Source organism: Gymnodraco acuticeps, unplaced genomic scaffold, assembly GCF_902827175.1.
Source record: "Gymnodraco acuticeps unplaced genomic scaffold, fGymAcu1.1, whole genome shotgun sequence".
In the NCBI taxonomy this organism is placed as follows: domain Eukaryota; kingdom Metazoa; phylum Chordata; class Actinopteri; order Perciformes; family Bathydraconidae; genus Gymnodraco; species Gymnodraco acuticeps.
The window spans coordinates 126,784-150,132 of record NW_022991285.1 but is presented as its reverse complement, the minus strand read 5'-3'; the positions used below and the strand labels follow the sequence as shown (position 1 = coordinate 150,132).

The 23,349-nt window shown below is 40.1% G+C and overlaps 2 protein-coding genes across 2 annotated transcripts in view; one reads left to right on the top strand and one right to left on the bottom strand.

The window, feature by feature from the left end:
• Window positions 1-1,199: 1,199 nt before the first annotated feature.
• auh (AU RNA binding protein/enoyl-CoA hydratase) lies at window positions 1,200-15,051 on the top strand. Its single transcript, XM_034239870.1, has 10 exons — window positions 1,200-1,468; window positions 6,321-6,388; window positions 7,171-7,258; window positions 7,420-7,506; window positions 8,848-8,940; window positions 9,329-9,385; window positions 11,675-11,862; window positions 12,981-13,031; window positions 13,474-13,521; window positions 13,953-15,051. The coding sequence occupies exons 1-10, from the start codon at window positions 1,282-1,284 to the stop codon at window positions 14,028-14,030; spliced, it is 945 nt and encodes a 314-aa protein (XP_034095761.1). The 5' UTR covers window positions 1,200-1,281; the 3' UTR covers window positions 14,031-15,051.
• A 6,908-nt stretch (window positions 15,052-21,959) lies between these two features.
• The window catches only part of syk (spleen tyrosine kinase), a 29,818-nt gene continuing 28,428 nt past the window's right edge, over window positions 21,960-23,349 (bottom strand). The window contains 1 exon segment of the mRNA XM_034239887.1: window positions 21,960-22,247. Within this exon segment, the coding sequence (XP_034095778.1) occupies window positions 22,175-22,247 (73 nt within the window). The 3' untranslated portion in view covers window positions 21,960-22,174.

Here is a 23,349-nt window from a genome sequence, read left to right as displayed (position 1 = left end):
ATTTGGCAGGGACAATGCACAGTAATGAACACTTAAAACATTCAAATGTGTCAAGCGTAACAGTGCCAGATTTAGCTTTGAGCTCATTTCCATCCGCAGTCCCTCACATACAACATTTAAGAAGATTACATTTTACAAACATGGCAAAAACAAATACATGATATGCAAAAAGTGCAAAAGAGCAAGAGCAGCATACACAAGTATTTATGACATGGTGATACAATATAGCAGCAACGACATATAAAGTGCAAGAGGAGATACCCCTGTGTTAAAGTGCATTTAGCGGTGATTGCCCGTCTGTTTGTTTCTCAACCATTCTTTGAGTTGACCTTTGAAGCTTTTGAGAGTGGGACAATCCCGTATCTCAGTTGGAAGGCTGTTCCACAACGAGCTGCCTTTAATGGAGAGGACATTTTGTCCAAAAGTGGTCCGTCTAGACTCTACGGTGGACTTCAGTCTCCTCTGGTTTCTGCAGCGTCCAGTGTGTTTTTTGTGGATGAAGGGGCAGTCCATGTAAACATTTATAAATAAAGCACATACTTTTAAAAGACTTAAAATCGTCAAAGCTCAAGAAATTGTGTTTTTCAAGGATGGTACAGTGGTGGTATGAATAAGGCTTTCTGTCAAACACCTTGATAGCTCTCTTGAACGCCTACTTCACTCCATTTTGTAAGCAAATGTTGTACTTTATTTATTCAGATTTTGACCCACCAAACTTTAAAATAAGATTATTTGGTATAGATAAAACAACTATATTAACATTCAAGATATCAAGATGTTCTGTTCAAAAATATATTTCACCATCCAGCTTCTTAAATAGGAAGATGTGCTGCTTTTGCTTTAAAATATTCAAATGTATTTTCTGCAATGAGTACTTTTACTCCTAATACTTAAAGTACATTTTCTTCAGAGTATTTAAATACTGTAACTTAAGTAACATTCTCCATGCAGTACTATACTTTTGACATTTAGTATTTTCACAGTGCTGTATTAGTACTCCAGTAAAGAATCTGAATACTTTTCCCCCCTCTGCACGTATGCAATACACTTGTACTTGTAATTAGATATAAGTGTATGGCCTAGATATTTACCATAGATATTCTTATATATTACTCAAATCCCTTACAAAATATGTGATTAACCTAATCTTATAATTTGAAATGCATTTTCTTCCTTTATTCAGCCGTTTTTCACCACGCTACAGACTCCCTGTCACGTGACGCCACCACGTGACTGTGTCAAAGTTGAAAGTCAAACACAACACTGCAGCTCTTCTTCAGCATGGCGGTGCAAGCAGGACACCGAGCCCTGCTGCAAGGTGTGTGCCGGCTGGTAGGAGCCTCCTCCGGCTGCAGAACACATGTCTGCTCCGGTACCGGCTGGCTCTCTTCTCTCCCGGGGACACGACACTACAGCTCGGACCCGAAGGAGGACCTCCTAGTGAGGCACCTGGAGGGAGAGGACTCCGGTAAGTCCGCTCGCAGAGTCACTCTGCCCGGTCCACTGTAAATGCTTAGTCCCGTTAAGAGTTACAGCAAACGGTATTAGTAATCGACGGTGAAACGGTTTTTAGAGCCACAATGAGCCACGAAGGAGCCATTCCGGTGTCTGACAGCAAAGTAGAGTGTACGCGATGACGTCATCTGTGTACGTCACAGGCAGCCAAACATTCACATACAAAATCAGAATCAGAAAACCTTTATTCGTCCCACTCAAACATAGCTTAATATTAATTAAGCATAGAAATATAAGATAAAAGTAGGAGTTACAATATTTACAATTTACAGATTTATTACAGAAGATGAATTGAATTGTAAGTGTAACTAAGTGGGGGGCCAGCAATAATATAATATGAATGAAGCGGTTTATACTGTATATATATTTCACATAAGTATTATTGGATATAACAAGTAGTATTGCACAACACAGGTGTTATAGTCTTTGTTGTTGTATGTGTGGTGGGGGTCTACCAGGGGCCGTGGTGGTTTTAGAGACTGACATCTACAGGAAGGAAGGAAGGACAAAGACAAAAAACCATATAATGTCTTTTAAATATTCCAATGAACTGAAAGGTTCAGGTGCATACACACAAAATACATAAATAAACCAAAACAAGCCAAACCGGACAAGACAATAACGTATCTTTTTTTTTTTAGCTTGAGGGCTTTATGGTCGAAGTAACCCACACCAAAAAGTTTTATAAATACTTCTCTGCCTCTTCATAGTCCCATTAATAGACCACTTTCCCTCAATGGGAACTAATTGTACATTTGGGGAAACATATCGATGTCTCTGTGAGCTTTAAATGAGCAGATATGGTCTAAAAATGTGTTTTATTGACGTCTTCAGCTCTTATATCAGTATGGTCAGTGCTTGAATTGGAATGAAAAAGGTGCCAGTACTCTAAAATCAGCAACTTTTTCAAGTCAATTTTATATATGCCACAAACAAGAATTTGGCTACTATAATGCTGGTGGGTTTGTCTCTTTACTACTGTATATTTTAGAAAGGTTCACTGTACTTAACATTTTTTATGATAGGCAGCGGATATGGCTAAAGCTCAGTAAGGTCAATATTAACTGAAAATATAGCAATCAAAGTCTAGATCTTCTGCTGAAGACACATGAAGCAGAGACCTTTCAGGTGAGAGCCCCTCTGGTGGTGTTCAACATTAATGACAAGGAAACAAAGCTCTGGTCAGAAGCATTTTTTATAAAAGCTTTAACAAAATTAAGTATTTCTGTACATTTTGAATGCAATCTAACTTTCCAACTCAGAAAACGAAAAACGAAAAAGTGCCAAAAGTCTTCTCACATGGCTGAGCTGCTTTGCAATATACTTCACCACTGAAGAATACAAATATGTATAAAGTAAACTATGATGCAATCTAACTTTCCAACTCAGAAAAATGATAAAGAGCATGAACAAAGAACATGTAAAAACAAATGCTAAATTTGCACAATCTAAAATGAGAAACTGTAACTGCAAGTAACAAAGTCTGAGCCATGGTAAAGAGTTACATTGAACACCAAGCTGATCAGATAACTCCCTGGTTGGTCTGAAGTCCTTCTATCTCCAGGATCTGTACAAATCGGCACATTATGCCAAAAGTCTTCTCACTGGGTGAGCTGCTTTGCAATATACTTCACATTGTTAGAAAAGGCTCCAGAAGGCCTTGGGGACATCAGTATCAGGGGCTGGAGCTGGACAGGCTCTTTCATCAGCACTTCTCCTTCCCTTTGCCAGCCAGGACCTCACATACTGTTCCGGATTGAACTGTCCTAGTGATGGTCCATTACATTTAATGAAAACCAGGCTGGACAGTCGGCTGACAGAGAGAGCATTCCTTTTTGCAGTAAGGATATCGTTCATGCAGCTGAATGCCCGCTCACACTCACTAGTGGAGACAGCGATGGTTCGGACTGCTTTCAGTAGAGGCTCCATGGCAGCAGGTGTACGGGATGCCCTGGTTTCCTTGTATTCGCGAAAGCCCTGAACAGTCTCTCTTCTCTCCACTTTCAGCACTTCGCACAAACGTAGCACCTCTACGTCCCCATACTGTACGTCTAACTCCTCTTCAGGCCAACTTCCAGGATGGATAACTTTCATGTCCTGGATTAGCTGATTGTCCCGGGCCTCCCGGCCATGTAATGGGATTTCTCTTGTGCTGACATGAGAGGAGGTTGTGGAAGTCATTCTGTGTCTCAGATTCTCTACCATACTGCGGAAAAACTGACCTGCATGAATCTGTACAAGCCTGCCATTCTCACGCAGGGCAACACCCTTGAAGGACTTCTCAGCTAGCTGTATGAACTGTAGTCATGTGTGGGCCAGGCATGGTGACCATGGATTCAAAAACTCGTATTTCTCGAGTTAAGAGCCTATCTGCTGTAGGCAGTGTCATCTCTCTTTTTTGGAGTTGCCGAGAGAGGTCGCTGAGCTCTGTGAGCGCATCGTACATCAGTCCCAGATTGCTGACAAACGTTGCGGATGTGAGCACATCATCCAGGCCCTTGTACTTTGCTCTGTCTCTGGAATCCCTGCTCGTGTCGTTTGCAGCATTTGTGAAGTGATCATGAAGCACTCGGTAGTTTTCCCAGACTGCTCTGACGCTCCTTTCACTTGAAGCCACCCAGCGGATGGACAAAACACGCCCTATCACCAGGAGACGCTGTCCGACTGCTTGCGCACACTGCGCTAACTGCCTCTGATTTTTGGGGGAGGCATGGAACAAGGAATAGAATTTGTCAAAAAAGATCTGGAAATGATTGAGCCCTGAGACCTCCTTGACCACATCCCCAACTGCCAGCTCTAGATGATGATTGGAGCAGTGCCACACAAACAGGCTTGGGAATTTACTACACAACTGGGTAGCAACGCCTGTTCTCTTCCCTACTGAAGCCCCATCACATGCAAAAGAAACGAAACACTGACCTAAAAAGTCCTCGTTAAAATCTCTTCCAAGACACTCCATTAACGCCTTTGTGATGTCATCAGCCGTTGTTCCATCCAACTCGATCAGCTCCCAAAAAAACGTTTCGGGCTCAGCATCAACTAATGCTGAGCGTAGACACACAACAAGCACCGTTTTACCACTAATAGTGGTAGATTCATCGACCAAAACACAGAGTTTTCTTTGGTTTTCTGTAATGTCTTTTGCCATTTTTTTCTTCAGCTCATGAGCTATGTGGTCGATGATTTCGCCATAGGTTTTATTGGAGTGCAAAACCCTGCCCACGTTCAGCCCATTCAGTTTCTGTACATTCAAATCAATTGGCATGTCTGTGAATGGCCGGCTATGTTTGCCAATTTTATATGCCGTTCGAAAAACTCTGATAGTGGTGTCTAATTCAGATTTATGCATAGACTGCACTTGATGTTGAATAGTTTCACGTGAAGCAGATGTAAGGATGTCAGCAGCTTTTACATGGGCTTGTGATTCTTTATGTTCTTTGATTTTTTTTCTCAGGCTAGCTTGTTGTTTGCCCTTGTCAACACCGAAATGAGACACTGCACACTCACCCCATTCAGTTGACAGTTTCAGTCCTTGTCCAGTGTGTATTCCCAAAGATTTGACATCTCTGCATATCCGACATCCTAGCTTCTTATCTTTAAGAAGGAGCCATGCATTGATCTTGCAAAAATATTGCACCTGGTCCGTTGTCCAGCAGTCAGGTGCATCGCTTTGCCCGGTGTTGGTGGTGGCAGTTGCGCCAGCAGCAGCTAACGTTAGAGGCTCTGGAGGAGGCGGCGGAGCTAGTGCTAATGCTAATGCACTAGAACTTGGAGCAGGAGGATCAACCAAAGAAAGCTCCCCATCAGACACAATTTCCAACACAGGCACAGCATTCTCTGTATTTGAAGTTTCTTCCGGCGACAACCGCTGTCTTTTTGCACTTTTATTAATCCACGCTAACATTTTAGAAATGCTAATTTGTGACGTGACTTGCTTTCCTTCTCTCGGGGGCGTGCCTGCTCTGTTCTATCACTCTACATAGCCACCCACTGGGTGGGAGTTGCACTGCATAAACACAACACACGTGCATCTAGGTATGTAAATTGTAAAGCATTAAAACATGGTTTTACTAACAGTTTTCAGTATGTTGTTACTTCGGCATTATTATTATTATTATTATTTTGAAACGTGTATTACTATTAAATCACGGTCAAATAGGTTAATTTTGACATAGTCGTTTCCACCACAGTATTTACATGGAGAAGATAAGCCCCGCCCCCTCTCCAGCACGTTCTGTTTGAATGACAGGAGTAAACAGCTGACAGCCGCTGTGAAACTCCAGCGGTTAGAGCGATGAGAATGTCCGTTCGGCACCTCACGACGCATCTACTGAGTACCGGGCGGCTGTATATATATATATATGGATGTATAATAAGAACGGCGGGAGAGTGTTGAGTACTGGCACGGTGCATGAGTACCGGAGTACCGCCAGCATGCCGGTACTGAGCAAGAAGTGCCGGTACTCCATGGGTCAGAACCAGAAGTGCCGGTACTGCGTACCGGTGAGTACTGCGTACCGGTGAGTACCGGCCCAATTCCAGCACTTCAACATAAATGAAATATAATAGTATACCATACTGTATGGTATACTATTATATTTCATTTATGATGCTTTGATCCAAGGCAACTTACAATAAGTGCAATCGACTATGAAGAACTCAAAATAGCAAACGACCTGCTGGTACAAAAAAAGAGAATTCCTTGATTTGTGTCCTTTTTCTTTTGACGACATGCTGCTCTTCATTATGTTGTTTTTACCTCTGTGTGTAATTACTAATCAGCGTAATGTCTATCTGTCTTTCAGGTATTGTTGTCGTTGGGATAAATCGACCAAAAGCAAAAAATGCCATTAGCAAGAATCTGGTCAATATGGTATGTATTGCTCTTTAACAGTTTACTAATGTAACATATATATTTAACCAAGATCTAATGGATTAACCAACAGGCTTTTTCTTTTAAATCGTGTGTGTGTGTGTGTGTGTGTGTGTGTGTGTGTGTGTGTGTGTGTGTGTGTGTGTGTGTGTGTGTGTGGTGTGTGTGTGTGTGTGTGTGTTCGTACGTGTGTGTGTGTGTGTGTGTGTGGTGTGTGTGTGTGTGTGTGTGTGTGTGTGTAGTGTGTGTGTGTGTGTGTGTGTGTGTGTGTGTGTGTGTGTGTGTGTGTGTGTGTGTGTGTGTGTGTGTGTGTGTGTGTGTGTGTGTGTGTGTGTGTGTGTGTGTGTGTGTGTGTGTGTGTGTGTGTGTGTGTGTGTGTGTGTGTGTGTGTGTGTGTGTGTGTGTGTGTGTGTGTGTTGTGTGGTGTGTGTGTGTGTGTGTGGTGTGTGTGTGTGTGTGTGTGTGTGTGTGTGTGTGTGTGGGTGTGTGTGTGTGTGTGTGTGTGTGTGTGTGTGTGTGTGTGTGTGTGTGTGTGTGGTGTGTGTGTGTGTGTGTGTGTGTGTGTGTGTGTGTGTGTGTGTGTGTGTGTGTGTGTGTGTGTGTGTGGCGCCCAGAGAAGCTTTAGTTAAGTTAGATCTCAAGGTTTTTTCTGTTCTCTTGCATTACTTGTGATTACTATCAATATGCTCAAGTTTATCGGTGCTTTTGTTTGTTAATACAGTGGGTTTCACATTTAAATCCTCAGACCATTTGAGACTGTATCTGTTGCTTTGGTCTTCCAGATGCTTGAGGCTGTGGAGGATATCAGGAAGAATAGCAAGGTGCGCAGCGTCATCATCTGCAGTCTGGTTCCTGGGATCTTTTGTGCAGGTACTCTTTGTTTATTGCATCGGACGGCTTTATGACCTGACTCTAAGTAATCTAGGGGATATTATTCTGACCCTTGGACCAAGTACAGGGAATTGTGTCTTCCTGTTTTTGCACATAGTGATGGTCCGCCCTTCATGCCTCTCTCTGATCTCTGTGTGCAGGTGCAGATCTGAAGGAGAGAGCCAAGATGCAGCAGAGTGAAGTGGGACCGTTTGTGTCCAAAGCCAGAGCGCTGATCACAGAGCTGGGTACGGACCACAGAGGAGGATGTGTTCAGTGAACTGGGATGCATGTTCATACCACACTTTATAATTCAGTAATAATGGCGTTTTTTGAGTTGCAGATCCTACAGAATTTTCATATCATGTTTCAATTGAAAGTTTTTATTTAGCTAATTTTCATGTGACATGTCTCCATGCTTTAATGTTCAAAAAGCTCTTTATTTGTCTCATACTGCCTGTGCTGCAGCACCTCTTTTCACCCTCTGTCTGAAACCAGAGCCCAGTCTGCTCTGATTGGTTAGAAATAGAAATGAACAAGCTTTCCTTAATTGTTCACACAAGTCGTCACAGCTCAGAGCAGACTAATTCAACTTCATAGTGAGTACCTTGATTATTAATAAGGAACTATAATGCACTTTAGTGATCATGTTTTAAGCACTTTCCATCTTCTCAACTTCCAAAAAGCTGGAAACACATCACAGTTTGGATTTTAAAGTTTGGGCACTTCGGGGGAACATTTGGATACAAATATTTATGTAAATGAAACTAAGCCCAAGTGAAACAGGAGTTCGTCTTACAAATTGTCACTAGCTAATTTCATTGTTTCTTCCTGTCATTCCTTTCTAAATCAAAACCTTGCCATAGCCCTTTAGTTGGTTAAAACTGCGCTTCCATTACAGTTTAGGAACTGGGGTCGTTACTATAGTAACGCAGTGTAGGCGGAGCCGTGACGTCATCTTCAATGAGAGCCCCAGAAAAACAACACAGCCGTTAGCTCTTAGCACTCAGAGCTCACAGCTCCTCATATCTGTTCAGAAACTAGACAAAAGTTAAACAAGTACAAACCACAGACTGCCTGTGTCATGGCGAATACAGTCGCTGGTTTATTTATGTCTGGATAGGCCGTTGTTGTGAGTGTGGACGGTCGGAGCAGATATAACGTTAGCTTAGCCAAGCTCCATTTATAAAACACGCATTTTAAAAGGGTTTTTCGCCTGCCGTCTGTCTGCAGACTTGTCAAAGCATTAATTCATGGTTTTTACTAACCGGTATCAGTATGTTGTTACTTCGGCATCATTTTGAAACGTGTATTACAATTAAATCACGGTCAAATATGTTCATCTTGTTGTAGTTGTAGCCCCCTTGCCAGCGATTCTCTCTCTAGTTTAGCATACTCAGCCCGACTCAGCCTGGTTGTTCCTGGCTCTAGAACCACGATTTTATGGGGCCAGAAAAATTGTGAATTAGGACCCGCTAGCCGGTACTAGGCCAAGTGGAAACGCAACCAAAAACGGGCACGGCTCGGCACGCTTAAAGCGAGCTACCCGCTGCAGTGGAAACGCGCCATTACTGTATTTTCTCTTACAGGTAACCTGCCAGTCCCAACGATCGCTGCGATCGATGGAGCCGCCTTAGGAGGAGGCTTGGAAATGGCGCTTGCCTGTGACATCAGAATAACCTGTAAGACTCAATGGAACTCATTTCTCTCTGTTCAGATGAGTGCCTCTGGTCTGTGTGCAAAACACTGTCGATTGTGATCAATCAAAACAAGCGTATGATTGACTTGTCAGACAGTAGAGTCAGCTACTGTGAGCATGCATGTTATTTAACTGTTACTGAAAAATATTAATTCATCTAATAGTTTTTTTGTCATTGTATATAGCAACAGATTATCCAATCCAACTTTATGTATATAGCACATTTAAAAACAACATAACATTAATAACATGAATATATTTAGACAAAACAACAACGAGACAATAAAACCATACTTATAGCCACAGACTGAAAAACTCATACGTGTTACATATTATGTGCGAGTGCTAATTCTTCACTTTGTTCCCTCTAGCTAATACTGCGAAATTGGGTCTGGTTGAGACCAAGCTTGCGATTATTCCTGGAGCAGGTAAGACTGGATTCTCTTTATTTCCTAATTTCCAGTAAATCACTTTCTGTTGTCTGCACCAACTACCCTTCATGGGCTGCAACGAGTTGGAGATATTTTTTAAAACGTTGGGATTTAGAAACAATTTAAAAAGAGAATGCATGATTATATGTTTTCTTAATGTGCCATGAGGCCTGCTATAGATATTATAATTTAAAGGTCACCTATCATGCTATTTTTAGGCAATAGCATAGGTTTCAGATATATAAAAAAAATATATAAAAAACATGTCTATGAAGTGTTTTGCTCAAAATACCAAACTGATCACCCATTCTAGCCATGCCTCATATCCCTCTCTTTCACTTCCTGTTTCAAAAGTGCTGATTTGGGGTATAAAGCTTTAAAATATATTTTTTTAAATTGACAAAAAATAAAAATGGAGGGGTCTGAGCTCATGCGGGACCCGGCAGCTACTGTCTAAACTAAATGCTGCCGTGATGAAACGCCATATCATGGATTATCAAGGATTCTCTCTGAAACAGTTTGGAGCTCAAAGGCTTTCTCTCTTGCCGGTTATACCACAAGGTGAGTTCCTTTTTACTTCCTGCTTCTTCATACACATGCTCTCCAGTACAGGTTAGCTCTGAGTGTTAGCGATGCTAATGTAAACACCGACCATATTACGTCCAAAACAGTCGGGCATTGTTTCTGATAGCAACGTTTCTGATTGGGCCGTGGGTCCACATTTCAGATATTACGTCATATCGGACGCAAATCTGGATCAGCTCCGTTGTTCCCCCGTTTTTAGAGATTTGGGTACGGAGGAAAAGAGAGAGGGTTTTATTTTCTGACGCTGCGTGAGTTCCCTGACACACCGGGGACACATGTTTATGTATAAAAGACATCAAGAAGTGCATTTCGCATTATGGCTCCCCTTTAAGGCCAAAGTCTAACTAAGGGATTGTTCCTTCAGGATGAATGATTTACAGGAACTCATGTAGGCTGTATTTCTCTTCTGTTTCTTTTACATTTCTTATAGGGCTGCTCGATTATGGCAAAAATCATAATCTCGATTAAATGGGTCAATAATTGATATCACGATTATTAAAAACGATTATCCATTTACTTTGAAAACATCAATTTATTGGAGAACAAAGTGTTAACAGTATGTTTTTAACAGTTGATTACCCTGAACTTTAAGTGAATTCAACTGAAAAAGTAATAATAACAAAAAAATAATCGTTTTATTTCGATTACGTTGTTTTCATAATCGTTGCAAGCCATAATCGTAATTGCGATTAAAATACGATTAATTGAGCAGCCCTAATTTCTTATATTTAAGGCATTTTTGTTTAAGAGTGACAGTACACACCGTTCTTTTGTCAGACTTGAAACAGACATTGTGATTACAAAGGCAGCAACTTTATACAAAAAGCCATGAAGCATTTACTAGCAGGCCAACCCGATAATCTTATATGCTATAAAAACGGTTGTGCAATACCACTGATTATAATATTCACTTTTGTACAGATTTATGGTACCTCACCTACTTTATATGTTCATGCACTTTTATAATGCTGCAACACATTGTTATACATTCTTTTCTTTTTTTCATTGATTTGTGCTTTTTTTAAATGATTATTATTGCATTTAACAGGGTTCTTCTTACGGTCATTAAAAACCTGGAAAAGTCATGGAAATTTTAAATACAAATTCCAGGCCCTGGAAAAGTTATGGAAAACAATATTTTTCCCAAAGTCATGGAAATGTAACTAAAGTTGCATCAAATATAATTTATATTTTATCTAATCGCCAAAATAGTAATACTATAATGATAATACATACTGTATCGTATAGTAATGAAACGTAAAATGGCATTTAACTGACAAGGTATTTTGCTGGTGAGAGATTTTAGTTGCTTTAGCGTGTAGAAGCTAGTAAGCCTATTTGATTTGTTTTAGATAGGCACAACATGTTTCATATGCAGACCATGTTAAAATATAAAATGTTCAGTGGTACCGCTGAGAAAGAGTAATGTTTTTGGTCATGGAAAATTAGGTAAAGATCATGGAGAAGTCATTGAAAATCATTGGTGAAAAAGTGTATGAAAATGTAACCTTTTTATCTGCACTGTCCCTTTGCTGTAACACTGTAAATGTCCCGACTGTGGGACAAATATACGATTTCTGATTTCCATTCTACAATGGTTTGGCAAAAGAGTTGAATATTCATCATATCTTTTATTTTTAGAGGTGATTTTGGGCTACAGTGTGGAACTAGTTTTTCTGATCCCCTGTCCGTCCCATGCAGGCGGGACGCAGCGTCTCCCCCGGGCCATCGGGGTCTCTCTGGCGAAGGAGCTGATCTTCGCGGCGCGGGTGGTGGACGGAGCCGAGGCGTGTCGCCTGGGCCTCGCCAATCACTCTGTGGAGCAGAACAAGGTGGGAGACGCCGCCTACCTGAGGGCTCTGGAGCTGGCCCGCGAGATCAACCCTCAGGTAACACAAGAGAACATCTCTGACCTCTTTACCAAGGAATTATAATAATAATAAATAGTAGGGATGTAACGATATATCGAATATCGCGCTAAATAAATATCTCAATACCGTCGTGAGACTGACAAAATCTACTGCGATTTAATTTTAATTTTTTTATATATATATATATATATTTAAAAAAAATTTTTTTAAACCTTTATTCAACCAGTTGGTCCCATTAAGATCATCGATCTCTTTTTCAAGGGAGACCTGTCCAACATGGCAGCAAGTAGGTTACAACATGAACATAAAACAACAGAACACAAAAGGACATCGTATTTACAGCGCTACATGTACATACCTAGAGACATTGACAAGTACCAACAGTATATTTATATCTCGCCCTGTCAATAAGACTCACCTTCTTGGCCAAAACTGTATTGTTTTTGAAGAGGTGGAGAGACAATGCACAGTTTGACCCACTGCTGTCACCCATGGCCAAAGCATACCTCTCTGTCCCAGCAACATCAGTACCAAGCAAGAGAGTTTTTTCCACAGCAGGGGATTTTGTAAACGCCCAAACATCCCAGCTTCTACCTGGAAATGTGGACATGCTCATATTCCTAAAAGATAACCTTGATGACGCTGAGTGAGTGAGTGAGAGTTGAGTTACTTGAAAAACTAAAGTGAAACTTGAGTTATTCTATTGCAGGGTCTGATTATTATATTATTGACACTTTAAAATACTACTATCTACTAAAATGCTGTACGAATCAGATTTATTATTTAATAAAGGAAAAAAAATATCGTACCGTAGACTTTTTATCGCGATATTATCGTACCGTGAGTTTTTGGTATCGTTACATCCCTAATAAATAGTAGTTATTTTTTTACTGATGCCTGGGAAGCACATGACAGTTATCTAATCTACTGGTGATGAATGCGTGGATTATACACAGAGGCAATAACAAAATGCTAATTTGGGGATGAATGTCATGACGAAATACTCACATTTTATCGATTTTAGGTACGGAATAATATTCTACTTCAAAACAATTGACAATTACATCAAACACAGCAATTTATAAAACCTTTTGACCTTTTTAAAAAGTCACTTTCTTTGTAATTTGGTTCCTCAGGGTCCAATTGCAGTAAGGATGGCAAAACTGGCGATCAACCAGGGGATAGAGGTAAGTCTCAGAGGTCTCTTATTACTTCTGCTTTGACTCTTTTAGGGTTTCATCATCACATGGCCTGAACATATTTATTGAATTGGTTGTGCTAAAATGTGGCTGTATTAATACGTTGAGCATACACATGGCTTTGTACTTGGTATTTAAGTATAGCTTGTTGTGTTTATTGTAAGACCTTAGAAAGTCAGCGGGCTCTTTGCAGGAACAGTCATGCATGTTAAAGCTCTGTTGTGAAAATGAAGTCAAAGCATTGGGGAATCCTGTAAATCTCCCCCTACCTGCTGCCATGTTACCCCCCCCCTACCCTTTTTAATATTATGTCGTAATAATCTCACCTCATTCTTTTGGGAGCCCGAGTTAAAAAATGAAGACGTGAGAAGAAAAGAATACTATTGAGCTGCAGTGTGAACATTCACTAAGAGATGCCACTCTCTTCCAGGTGGATTTATTAACAGGTCTCGCCATTGAAGAAGCATGCTACGCCCAGGTGAGTAATACACAATAATGTACCATGCTGTATGAAGTATTCATTTGGTTGGCAGTCTCACTCTGCATCGGCCAATCGGCTCGCTACACATACACAGAAAAAAAAAAAAGTATTCCGTCACAAAATAAGCTTGTACCAAGTCTTAAAATAAAAAATATAATAATGACATGAGGATATTTTGAACTTATGCATCAACACTTACAATGGTTTGTCTTATTTGAAGCAAAATCGTCACTTTTCCTGTCCATCAACAGGACTGGGCCTTCCAGAGAGGAGTGGTCATTTGTTGAAATGTGTTGTATTCTACTGTCAGGGGCTTTTTGTATTTAGTCTACCGTCATCAGTATAAAATATAAGGGGTCTCTCCCAGAATTGGAAAAAATGCTTCAGAGCTGCGTTTTTGTCATACTTACACGTGTGTTGTCTTTAAGGTGATCCCCACCAAAGACCGTCTGGAGGGTCTGGCTGCCTTCAGGGAGAAGAGGCGTCCTCAATTCAAGGGCGAGTGAAGCCTCTCTGCCTCCAGAACGAACACAAAGTGCTGCATCCGGATCTCCTCCTACTCCACTGCTTCCAACACATTTATGGGTGAACCTGTCAGCACATTAGCCTGTGCAGGACTCAGAGACTGCCTGCAGGGCATCAGCGGCCCTTCAGGGGTCCTTCAGGGGCCCCTCCTGGTTCCTGATCCATGGCTCAGGTGTAACGCTGGGTGTGTCCAATACAACCAGGCAAACTAACCAATCATTGGCCCCTGCTCACAAAATGTACCTAACTAATCCAAAACATGACTTCATACGGTTATTCCTCTGTGCACTGTGACGGACAGGTGGTCCCTAACCTCTCTGACTAATGAACCAATTAAAGAGCCATTTACATTTCTAGGTTATAGATTTTTTTACTTAAATAGAAATGTATAACTGTGTTCAAAACACTATATAACACCACAGGTTTCTGCATGAAATATAACTAACTTCAACTCTGTCCAGATGGAGCAATATAGGATTTGCAATGTTTGGATTTCTTTAGTGCCTGTTGCTGTAGTAACAAAAACCCCAGTGTGACCCATGATGCATTGGCTGAAAATGAAAGGTGTTTATATATATATATATATCACTGACACATGGGCCTAGTGTGTAGTACTAATGAGTTCGTTAGAAATAATTCAGATAATTGGTTAAATAATTAAAACTTAGCTTTCAGTCTGTGACATAAACCTGAAATGTTGGTTATCCTAAATATGACACATGATACTACTTTGGAAAATAAGTACGATTTAAAAAGCTCCAGGTCCACCGACACACTGTGAGGTGTGCAAGCTGCTCTTTCAGTAGAATGGATGCTTGTACTGAAATCATCTGCATTACATCTGGTTTAAAGCTAGTAAGTGGACCTTGAGATTTTTTCCCCAAGACGTATTTTATATTCTTGTTATTTTAAGAGCCAACTTCTTTTATCAAAGTGTCGATGAATGAATCAGCCTCTGTGTAGATGATATGTGATGTAAATAAAACTTGTGTCACACTGAAATCATTCTCATTTGATGTTTTTGAGCAACATAATGACATGAGATTGACAACACATTATTTTGGGACTTGTTGTGATTTGAATCCCTCACATTAAATACAGATAGAAGATGGTGGAAACGGATAACTCAGCACTGTTAAAGCAATACAATTACGGATGTTTAATTATAAGGGATGTCGATTTAGTTTTGAAGTTCAAGCCTGAATCGTAAGTTCATTTTTTTAAGTAGAAAAAGAACATTGTGTTGGAAACTGACAATTCACTAGCACTGGTTTTAAATGTCCTTCACACAGAGGTCAATGTTTCCCCAGCTCACATCATCCTTAACCTCAAATCAACACACACACACTCTCTGATAACACTTAATGCATCAATAATTATAAAACATATATCATTCTGAAATGGACCAATCTGCACAATGACTACTTTTACTGTTGGTCATTTTGGTTGGTATTGGTATTTTTCTACTTTTACTTGAGTAACATTTTGAATGCAGGACTTTTAGTTGTAACAGAGTATTCCTACACTCTGGTACTTCTACTTTTACTCAAGTACAAGCTCTGAGTACTTCTTCCACTTCTGTCCACAATGTATTCTTGCACCTTCATAAAATTGGGAGACTATGGCCGTAGAGAAAATATATATTTATATATATTCTCTTCGGCCATCTGTTCTCTTGTGCTGTGTAAAATAACCCTCATGTTATCCATGTGCTGTAGTGGTTCAGCTGTGTCCTTAAAGTTGAGATGAAACGTTCGATTTCCTTTTGGAGATTTGTAGGAAAATCAATCATACAACAATTTCCGGTTATACAGAGGCTGAAGTCTAATCATGTATGAGACTGGTTTGTCCAAACTCCAGACCTTCTGTCCTGACGTGGAAATCATTTTATGCAGCATCTCCATATAATCCCCTTTAAAGAGTTTATAGTGTGTACTGTATAAACATACATGTACGCATGCAATTATGTATGCATTGACCGATACTGCGTATGCAAACCTGAATTGATTTTTGTTTCTTGAGGTGGATCATAATTCTCATAATCAATGTATCCAATGCATGTAGGATGAAAGATAGCCAGCCCGCGAGGCACTTCAAATGCATTTCTGTTTTAAGGAAAATAATGCGTCTGCTCTCGGGCTGCAGTGCTGATGGCAGGTCGGGGTTATGATACTGTGTGTGTGTGTGTGTGTGTGTGTGTGTGTGTGTGTGTGTGTGTGTGTGTGTGTGTGTGTGGTGTGTGTGTGTGTGTGTGTGTGTGTGTGTGTGTGTGGTGTGTGTGTGTGTGTGTGTGGTGTGTGTGTGTGTGTGTGTGTGTGTGTGTGGTGTGTGTGTGTGTGTGTGTGTGTGTGTGTGTGGTGTGTGTGTGTGTGTGTGTGTGTGTGTGTGTGTGTGTGTGTGGTGTGTGTGTGTGTGTTGTGGTGTGTGTGTGTGTGTGTGTGTGTGTGTGTGTGTGTGGTGTGTGTGTGGTGTGAGCAGACTGTTGAGGTCCTGGCCGGCGGTTGCGTGCAGGCGGGCCCTGTGGCTTCGTGCTGCTGCTGCACACAACCTGACTTCAGGCTGCACATCACCACTGTGGCTGGCCTCCTTCCGGCAGATGTCCCAGCACTAAGCCGGGGGGAATCCCACCACAAGTCAAGGTTGCGTAAAGAAAGACCGGTTCCCCAATACTTGGAGGCCAGAACCCCAGCCGCTTCTCATGGGAAACGTCCGAGGTGTAACTGAAATGGCAATCCTTCGCAGAATGAAGTTTGTCTGTTTTTGAAGGAACCGTTTCTGTTACCGCAGGTCAGCCCTGTCTGGGACATGCACAGTTTCAGTTTGAACTCTTTCTCAACGGGTTGTTTTGGATCGAAAACAGAAATGGAGCTGATCCCAAACAGGATATATTGTATATTTTGGAGCACGCACGTTGTTGTACAAACTACTTTGACATAGAGAGAAGTGCGTTATTCTCAGTGATGCGTAAAACCCTCACATTCATTGACCCAGCTCCACATTTAGACGTGACAGTTAGACAGTGAGCCTGTATTCATTTCATATATTATATTACACCTGTGCTTCACCTAATGGGACATGTACAAATGCGTTCAGTAAAAAAAAAGGCCTTTTGTTTTGGCCTAGAGGTAGAAATCTCAGTCAAGTATGTCAAACCTGGAGAAATAAACCACAAACATGTATCATTAGATTAAACTCAATGGACTTTGACAAAGCGCTTGCGCGAAGCAGTTTTATTTCATCCATTAACACACACACATTCCTACACTGATGGTAGAGGCTAGCACACAAGCTAGCCTCTACATTAGCATTCCCACACACACATACACTCTTGTCTATTCCATCAGGAGCAAATTTGTCTTGCACAAGGACACTTCCACCGCAGGACTTGGGGATTGAACCTTAAACCTGAACATTTTATTTATATGTTTGCGGTAAATTGGCCCTTTAAAGCTGCTGCACAAGAGGTTTACCTGAGTAGGAAAAAGGTTGTAGGTTTAAAATAGTACATTAATTGCTTTGTTGTAATAACGTGTTATTCAAATTTTTAATAAAAGCTAATGAGTTCCTCACTTTCCAATAAGCAAAACAACAAAAATGAGTAAGTCATCTCCAATTCTTTTCCAATCATTAAGAAAGTGTGCCATTATAAATACTGAGGTCCAGATGAGCTGCATTTTGCCAGAAGGTCAGAGGTCAGATGGTCTATCTCAGTGTTTCTCAAACTTTTTCATACCAAGGACCACTTAACCAATAAAAAAAACACTCGCGGACCACCTAACTCCACAAATGTCCAAAATCGCATCGTTTTTCTAGAACAGATTACAAATCGCCTGAAAATGGTACAAACAAGTGGCAACATGTGTGATGAAGGTGTTGCGCTGGGCTATATCATGCAATCAAAAGTTAAACTTAACCTCGCTCCATTGCGGAGATATTCCCGCGAGAGTGTGGAAAACTTAAATGTATTTATTTATTTCAAATGTGAAATGTTACCAATATACTCGCGGACCACTAGGGGGCGCTCGGGGACCACCAGTGGTCCGCGGACCACACTTTGAGAAGCACTGGTCTATCTGATGAACTAAAGAGCTCAAATACAAAGCATGTGTCATGACCGGAGAGATGTTTTACAAGTATACAATCCCATATATATCTCATATATTTTCTATAAAGCATCCGTAAGGGCGGGCTTATTAAATACACTCTTTGGTTTTCTAGAAACAGTGATGCAGACCACATGAAATATGATGCTCCTACATGAGTGATGCAAAACCAAAGAGGTGCAGCAATTCTAAACATTGTTTTCATATTCAGAATACATTAAAAAAAATGAAGGCTACTAGTCATGTGACATTCAGAATAAACCAGGCATAACAAAAACATTGGCACATTTTTGGGATTTTACATCCAATTAATTTATTATATCACATTATTGCCAGTTAAATGCTGCTTTACTTTAAGTCGGTGGCTTGGACAATATCCCAGATTTGGGTAACATTTCATTTTAATTGCTCTCCATAGGTAACACACAAATGTATCTACAGGGGATTTAAAAAGGGTAAAGAGTGCTTCAATTATTCAACCTTAAACATGTTATTAAAACGAAATAAAAGGAGACAATATGGCCAAAGTGTTTTACTTGTTTGTAGTGTGTTTTGAGGTCAGTTTTTCGCCATGTTGCATATTTTAAAGATATGTAATACTGTAGATAATGGCATTACTTATTGGAGCATCATGGGACTTTATTCTTTTTAAAAAAAAATCATACATAACTTAAAATCTGCCTGCTCATGTCAATCGTCTCTTATATAATAAAAAGATATCTGTTACTAAACTTTACTTTGATTTCGAAGAACTATCAACACTTTCTTGGTTTCTTCAATCAAGCTGAGAGTTAAGGCCATGGCACTCAAAGCACTCAATATAAAAGAGACTCTGCTGCCACCTGCAGGTTTAAACAACTCATCATAAAATAAATATCTGACTGAGTTGTATCCAAATTATCTACCAATAAGGACACAGAGCATGTGTGTTCTTTATATTCTAAAAGTAGAAGGAATTATTCAGATCTCAGATTCAAAATCAGATTATAATAATGCCCTCGCTTCAGAATAAAGTAAGTAAAAGTTATGCAAACAAAATCCTACTTAAAGGTGGGGTCATTTTGGAGAAACCAGCTCGAGTGCGCTAGAATTTCAAAATACACAGCCGGAACAAATCTGCCACTTCCTTACAGAGCCCCTCCTTCATTGCTATCGGGATGTTAAGAGCATTCCATGGAATATAACAAAAAGTGTATCTCGAGCCGGTTTCTCAAACTTACTTACCCCACCTTTAAGTAAAAGTAAAAAAGTATTAGCATCAAAATACACTTAAAGGTAGGGTAGGTAAGAATGGAGAAACCAGTTTGAGTGCGCTAAAATTTGAAAGTACGCAGCCTAAAAAAATCTGCCCCTTCCTTCAGACTTCCTTACAGAGCCCCTCCTCCAACACACACGAACGCACACATGACCAATGAGGGCACGAGATACATTTGTGCACGAGATGGAAGGCTGACAGGCAGGTAGGCCATCCAGTTACTTTAGCCGGGCCGGCTCAGATGATTGGTCGTGCTTTTTACAGCGCCACGGCTTCCACAGAGGACATTTTTTATGTATTTATTGTCAAAGCATTTAATGTATTCATTGCTATCGGGATGTTAAGAGCATTCCATGGAATATAACAAGTGTTTCTGAAGTGAATTACCTACTCCACCTTTAAAATACCAAAAGTAAAAGTATGTGGGGCGGTTCTAGGGGGGGCAGGGGGGGCCAGTGCCCCCTAACACTGACCTCTGACCCCCCTGTGGCCCCCCTAAAAATGAAAAGTGAAAAATATGTATGATTTATTACACGATTTATTGAATGACGGAATAGGCGGAACTAACGTTATTCGTCATTCTAGTCTGACCCATTAGAGCGGTGCACTCACTTTCACTGTTCGGCTGAAGCGCGCGAAAAACAAACACTTTTCATCTCGGATCATCAGAGGCTGTTGCATCCAAGAAAGACTGATTGAAACCTACGTTTCGAGAGACTACCACGATAATTAAAGGTGAGTTAAACTATTCAGGGCGACTGTGGCTGCGAGGGAGTACGGTCGTCTTTCAACCAGAAGGTTGTGGGTTCGATCCCAGCCCATGCAGTCAACATGTCGACTGGGGCAAGATACTTAACCCTGAGTTGCTCCCGATGGCATGGCCAACGGTGTGTGAATGTGTATGCATGTTAGTGCATGTCCTAACATACACTGCTCTGTATGAATGGGTGTGAATGGGTGAACGACATGTAGTATGTAAAGCGCTTTGAGGGGTCTTAAAGACTGGATAAAGCGCTATATAAGTACAGTCCATTTACCATTTATTGTATCCGTGTAATTGTAGATGTAAAGTAGAGATGTTCATTGGCTTTATTTTTATATAAATATGATATGGTGTGAGTGCAAAAATTGTACTATAACTTAAGCTGAAGCTAACAGTAATAACTATAAGTGTACTGAAACAAATACCAATAACTGTATTGCATTGTTTTCTTATGCGCAATTACTTCATACTGTCTAGTTCTCTTTTTCGTCCTGCATTTATTGTGCCCCCCTCAGAAAATAACTGGCCCCCCAGTCAAATTGGTCTAGAACCGCCACTGGGGAGAATGGCATGTTTAGGAGAATGTGTTTGGTTGGTTGTAAGAGGGACGAGGTGCGTCACGTGTTAATGTATGATTGGTGCTCGAGTTGACTGCCTGAACTAGCTCGCAGGCTTCTCCCCATTTATGTATCTTCTCCAGTTTGCTCACCCTTTGTAGATCTGAACCAGGTGTCCCAAAGTAACAAGCATAGATCTATAGAAAGGTATCTGTTGTATCCAGAATATCAAAACAAACAATATCTCAAGGATATATCTGTGATGCTGGTTAGTTTGCACTTACTCTAAAACCTTCATTAAACCTGGAGCATGCACATTTAATAAGGCTGCTTCTTTATTGAGGCTGTTGCACTCATGATGACTTGCTACTGTAAACATGTGCATAGACTCACCTTGAAAACCAACAAACGCACCACAAACATGTCCGAAAGCGGGGATTGTACAAGTTATATTTACATTTGAAGAAATAATGCTCAGCAATCTTTGTTTTTAAAGCCATAATTTGGCAACAAAAAGCATCCCAAATAACATAATTTGTTTAAGACATGATTCATGTTCAGTACACTGCTGCAGCTCTCCGGACAGAAGGTGTTTCACATTTTACTAAATCAATGGCTGTTGGTGCAGAACTCCACTTATTTGCAACTAACTTCTTATAGAAATGTTTATGTTTTACAATTAGCATTTTTGAGTAGCGCCACATTTCCTGCTTTTGAGTGTGTATATAATTTGACCTCAGAGGCACCCATAGTGATCCATAACATTGAGTTGAATAATGTCACTTTTCATTATCATAATTCTTCTTCTGTATTAGAAATGTGTTGAGGATTTTGTTTGCAAGTTATTCTGGTTGTTGTCATGTGACCCAGATCCATCTTGGTATTCCTTAGGTTGTTCTGAACTTAAGCTTATCATGACATTTCCATAAACCACGTTATTATCGGATGTGTCCTGACATATCTACCTGTTCCCCATTAGTGTTAAAGTGGAACAAAAGCTCTGTCCTTTTTTTGACGCAACTCTACCGTTACATGTCTTTTTATTATCAATAAATCCATTTCCAGGACAATACCTTTTTCCATATATTGTAAAATACTGACAGGCATTCATGGAGTAATTAATAAGTCAGTACAGAGTATATCAGACCTTCATTCAGGAAATCATCGATATTCACTGACAAAAATATAAGTTGTGTTGTTTGTTAGCTGAGACATTAATGTTCATACATCAGTGAGACTTGCATATGTTTATTACAACCTCCATATTGTTTACATTCAGGAAGGAACAAGAGAAGTAATAAAATAAACGTGATTTGCATAATGATATTCCTCGAGTCAATATCTTACAGACAGCATTTATAACTCATATCCACCTCGAGACATAATCAGGATTAAATGCAGTTTTTCCTCATCAACCACAGCTTTGCATCAACTTCCACGTGAAGAATCACTGTGCAATATCGTAATAAAAGTCTCGTAGTCTTGGCTCAACAACGGTGAATCCAGGCCGTTCATCTGCCCTAAAACACATGAGGACAGGAAGTAGTTATTAATAATGAGCCCTCCGAACACGGTGAAAACTGGAAATCTTGCCAAGTATCAGAATCACAATCAAGTTTATTGCGAGGTACGTTTACACATACAAGGAATTAGCTTTGGTATCTGGTGGTGCGAACATAAACAATCTAAAAAAAATCGGTGGCAAAGTAGGCAAACAAATAAATATATAAGGATACAGAAAATTAAGTATTCTTAAGAAACAATTTAGCATTAAAAAAGGATGCTAAAGACAAGCATTTACACCAACTGTAAGTATACAGTAACCTTAAAAGCTCAAATAACAACAAAAAAGCAGTGTATTATTTTTTAAAGTGGAGTGCTGTGCAATATATTTGTATATTTGTCTTTACACTTGATATCCTAAACGTCTTAAAGGTCCCCTATTATACTGTTTTTCATCAATATATTACAGGTCTCAGATATATACAAAACATGTCTCTGAAGTGTTGGGCTCCAAACAGATCATTGCAGCATTACCCATAATCCCCTCTGTTTCAGCCAAAAGTGCTGATTCTGTGTCTGTAGCTTTAAATGCTAATTTAAGCTGCTGCTGGCCACGCCCCTCTGAGAGATGATTGGTTAAAACGAACACAAAGAATACAGTGGGCGGGGCTTACCTTGGTTGGTTATTGGTAGAGGTAACAATGCAGTGAGGCTTGTTTTTAGAAAAAGGCATCTTAAGTAAGTAAGTCAAAGACTCTTCAAAACATCTTATTTTGAGTTCTATCTCAGATGAAACATGTTTTTTCAAACTGCCGTGGCATTTAGAAAAGATGGATCAGCCTCTGATTAAACTTGTGGGTTTTTTTCTATTACGTCCCTTGTAGCATTTTGGGATTACTTTTAGCAATGAAAAGTGCTTTACAAATTAAATGTATTATTATTATTATCATTATCATTTTGGATCAAGAAATAAATCTGACTTGATTTTAGAAAACACATTTTTATTGGAAAACTAACATCAGAAGACGTTTGAGCATTTCTGGCTTATTTTGTAACTTCCTAATACTGGGAGTTCAAAATAAGTTTCCCCAGCTAATTACAAGATCTCATTTAACAAAA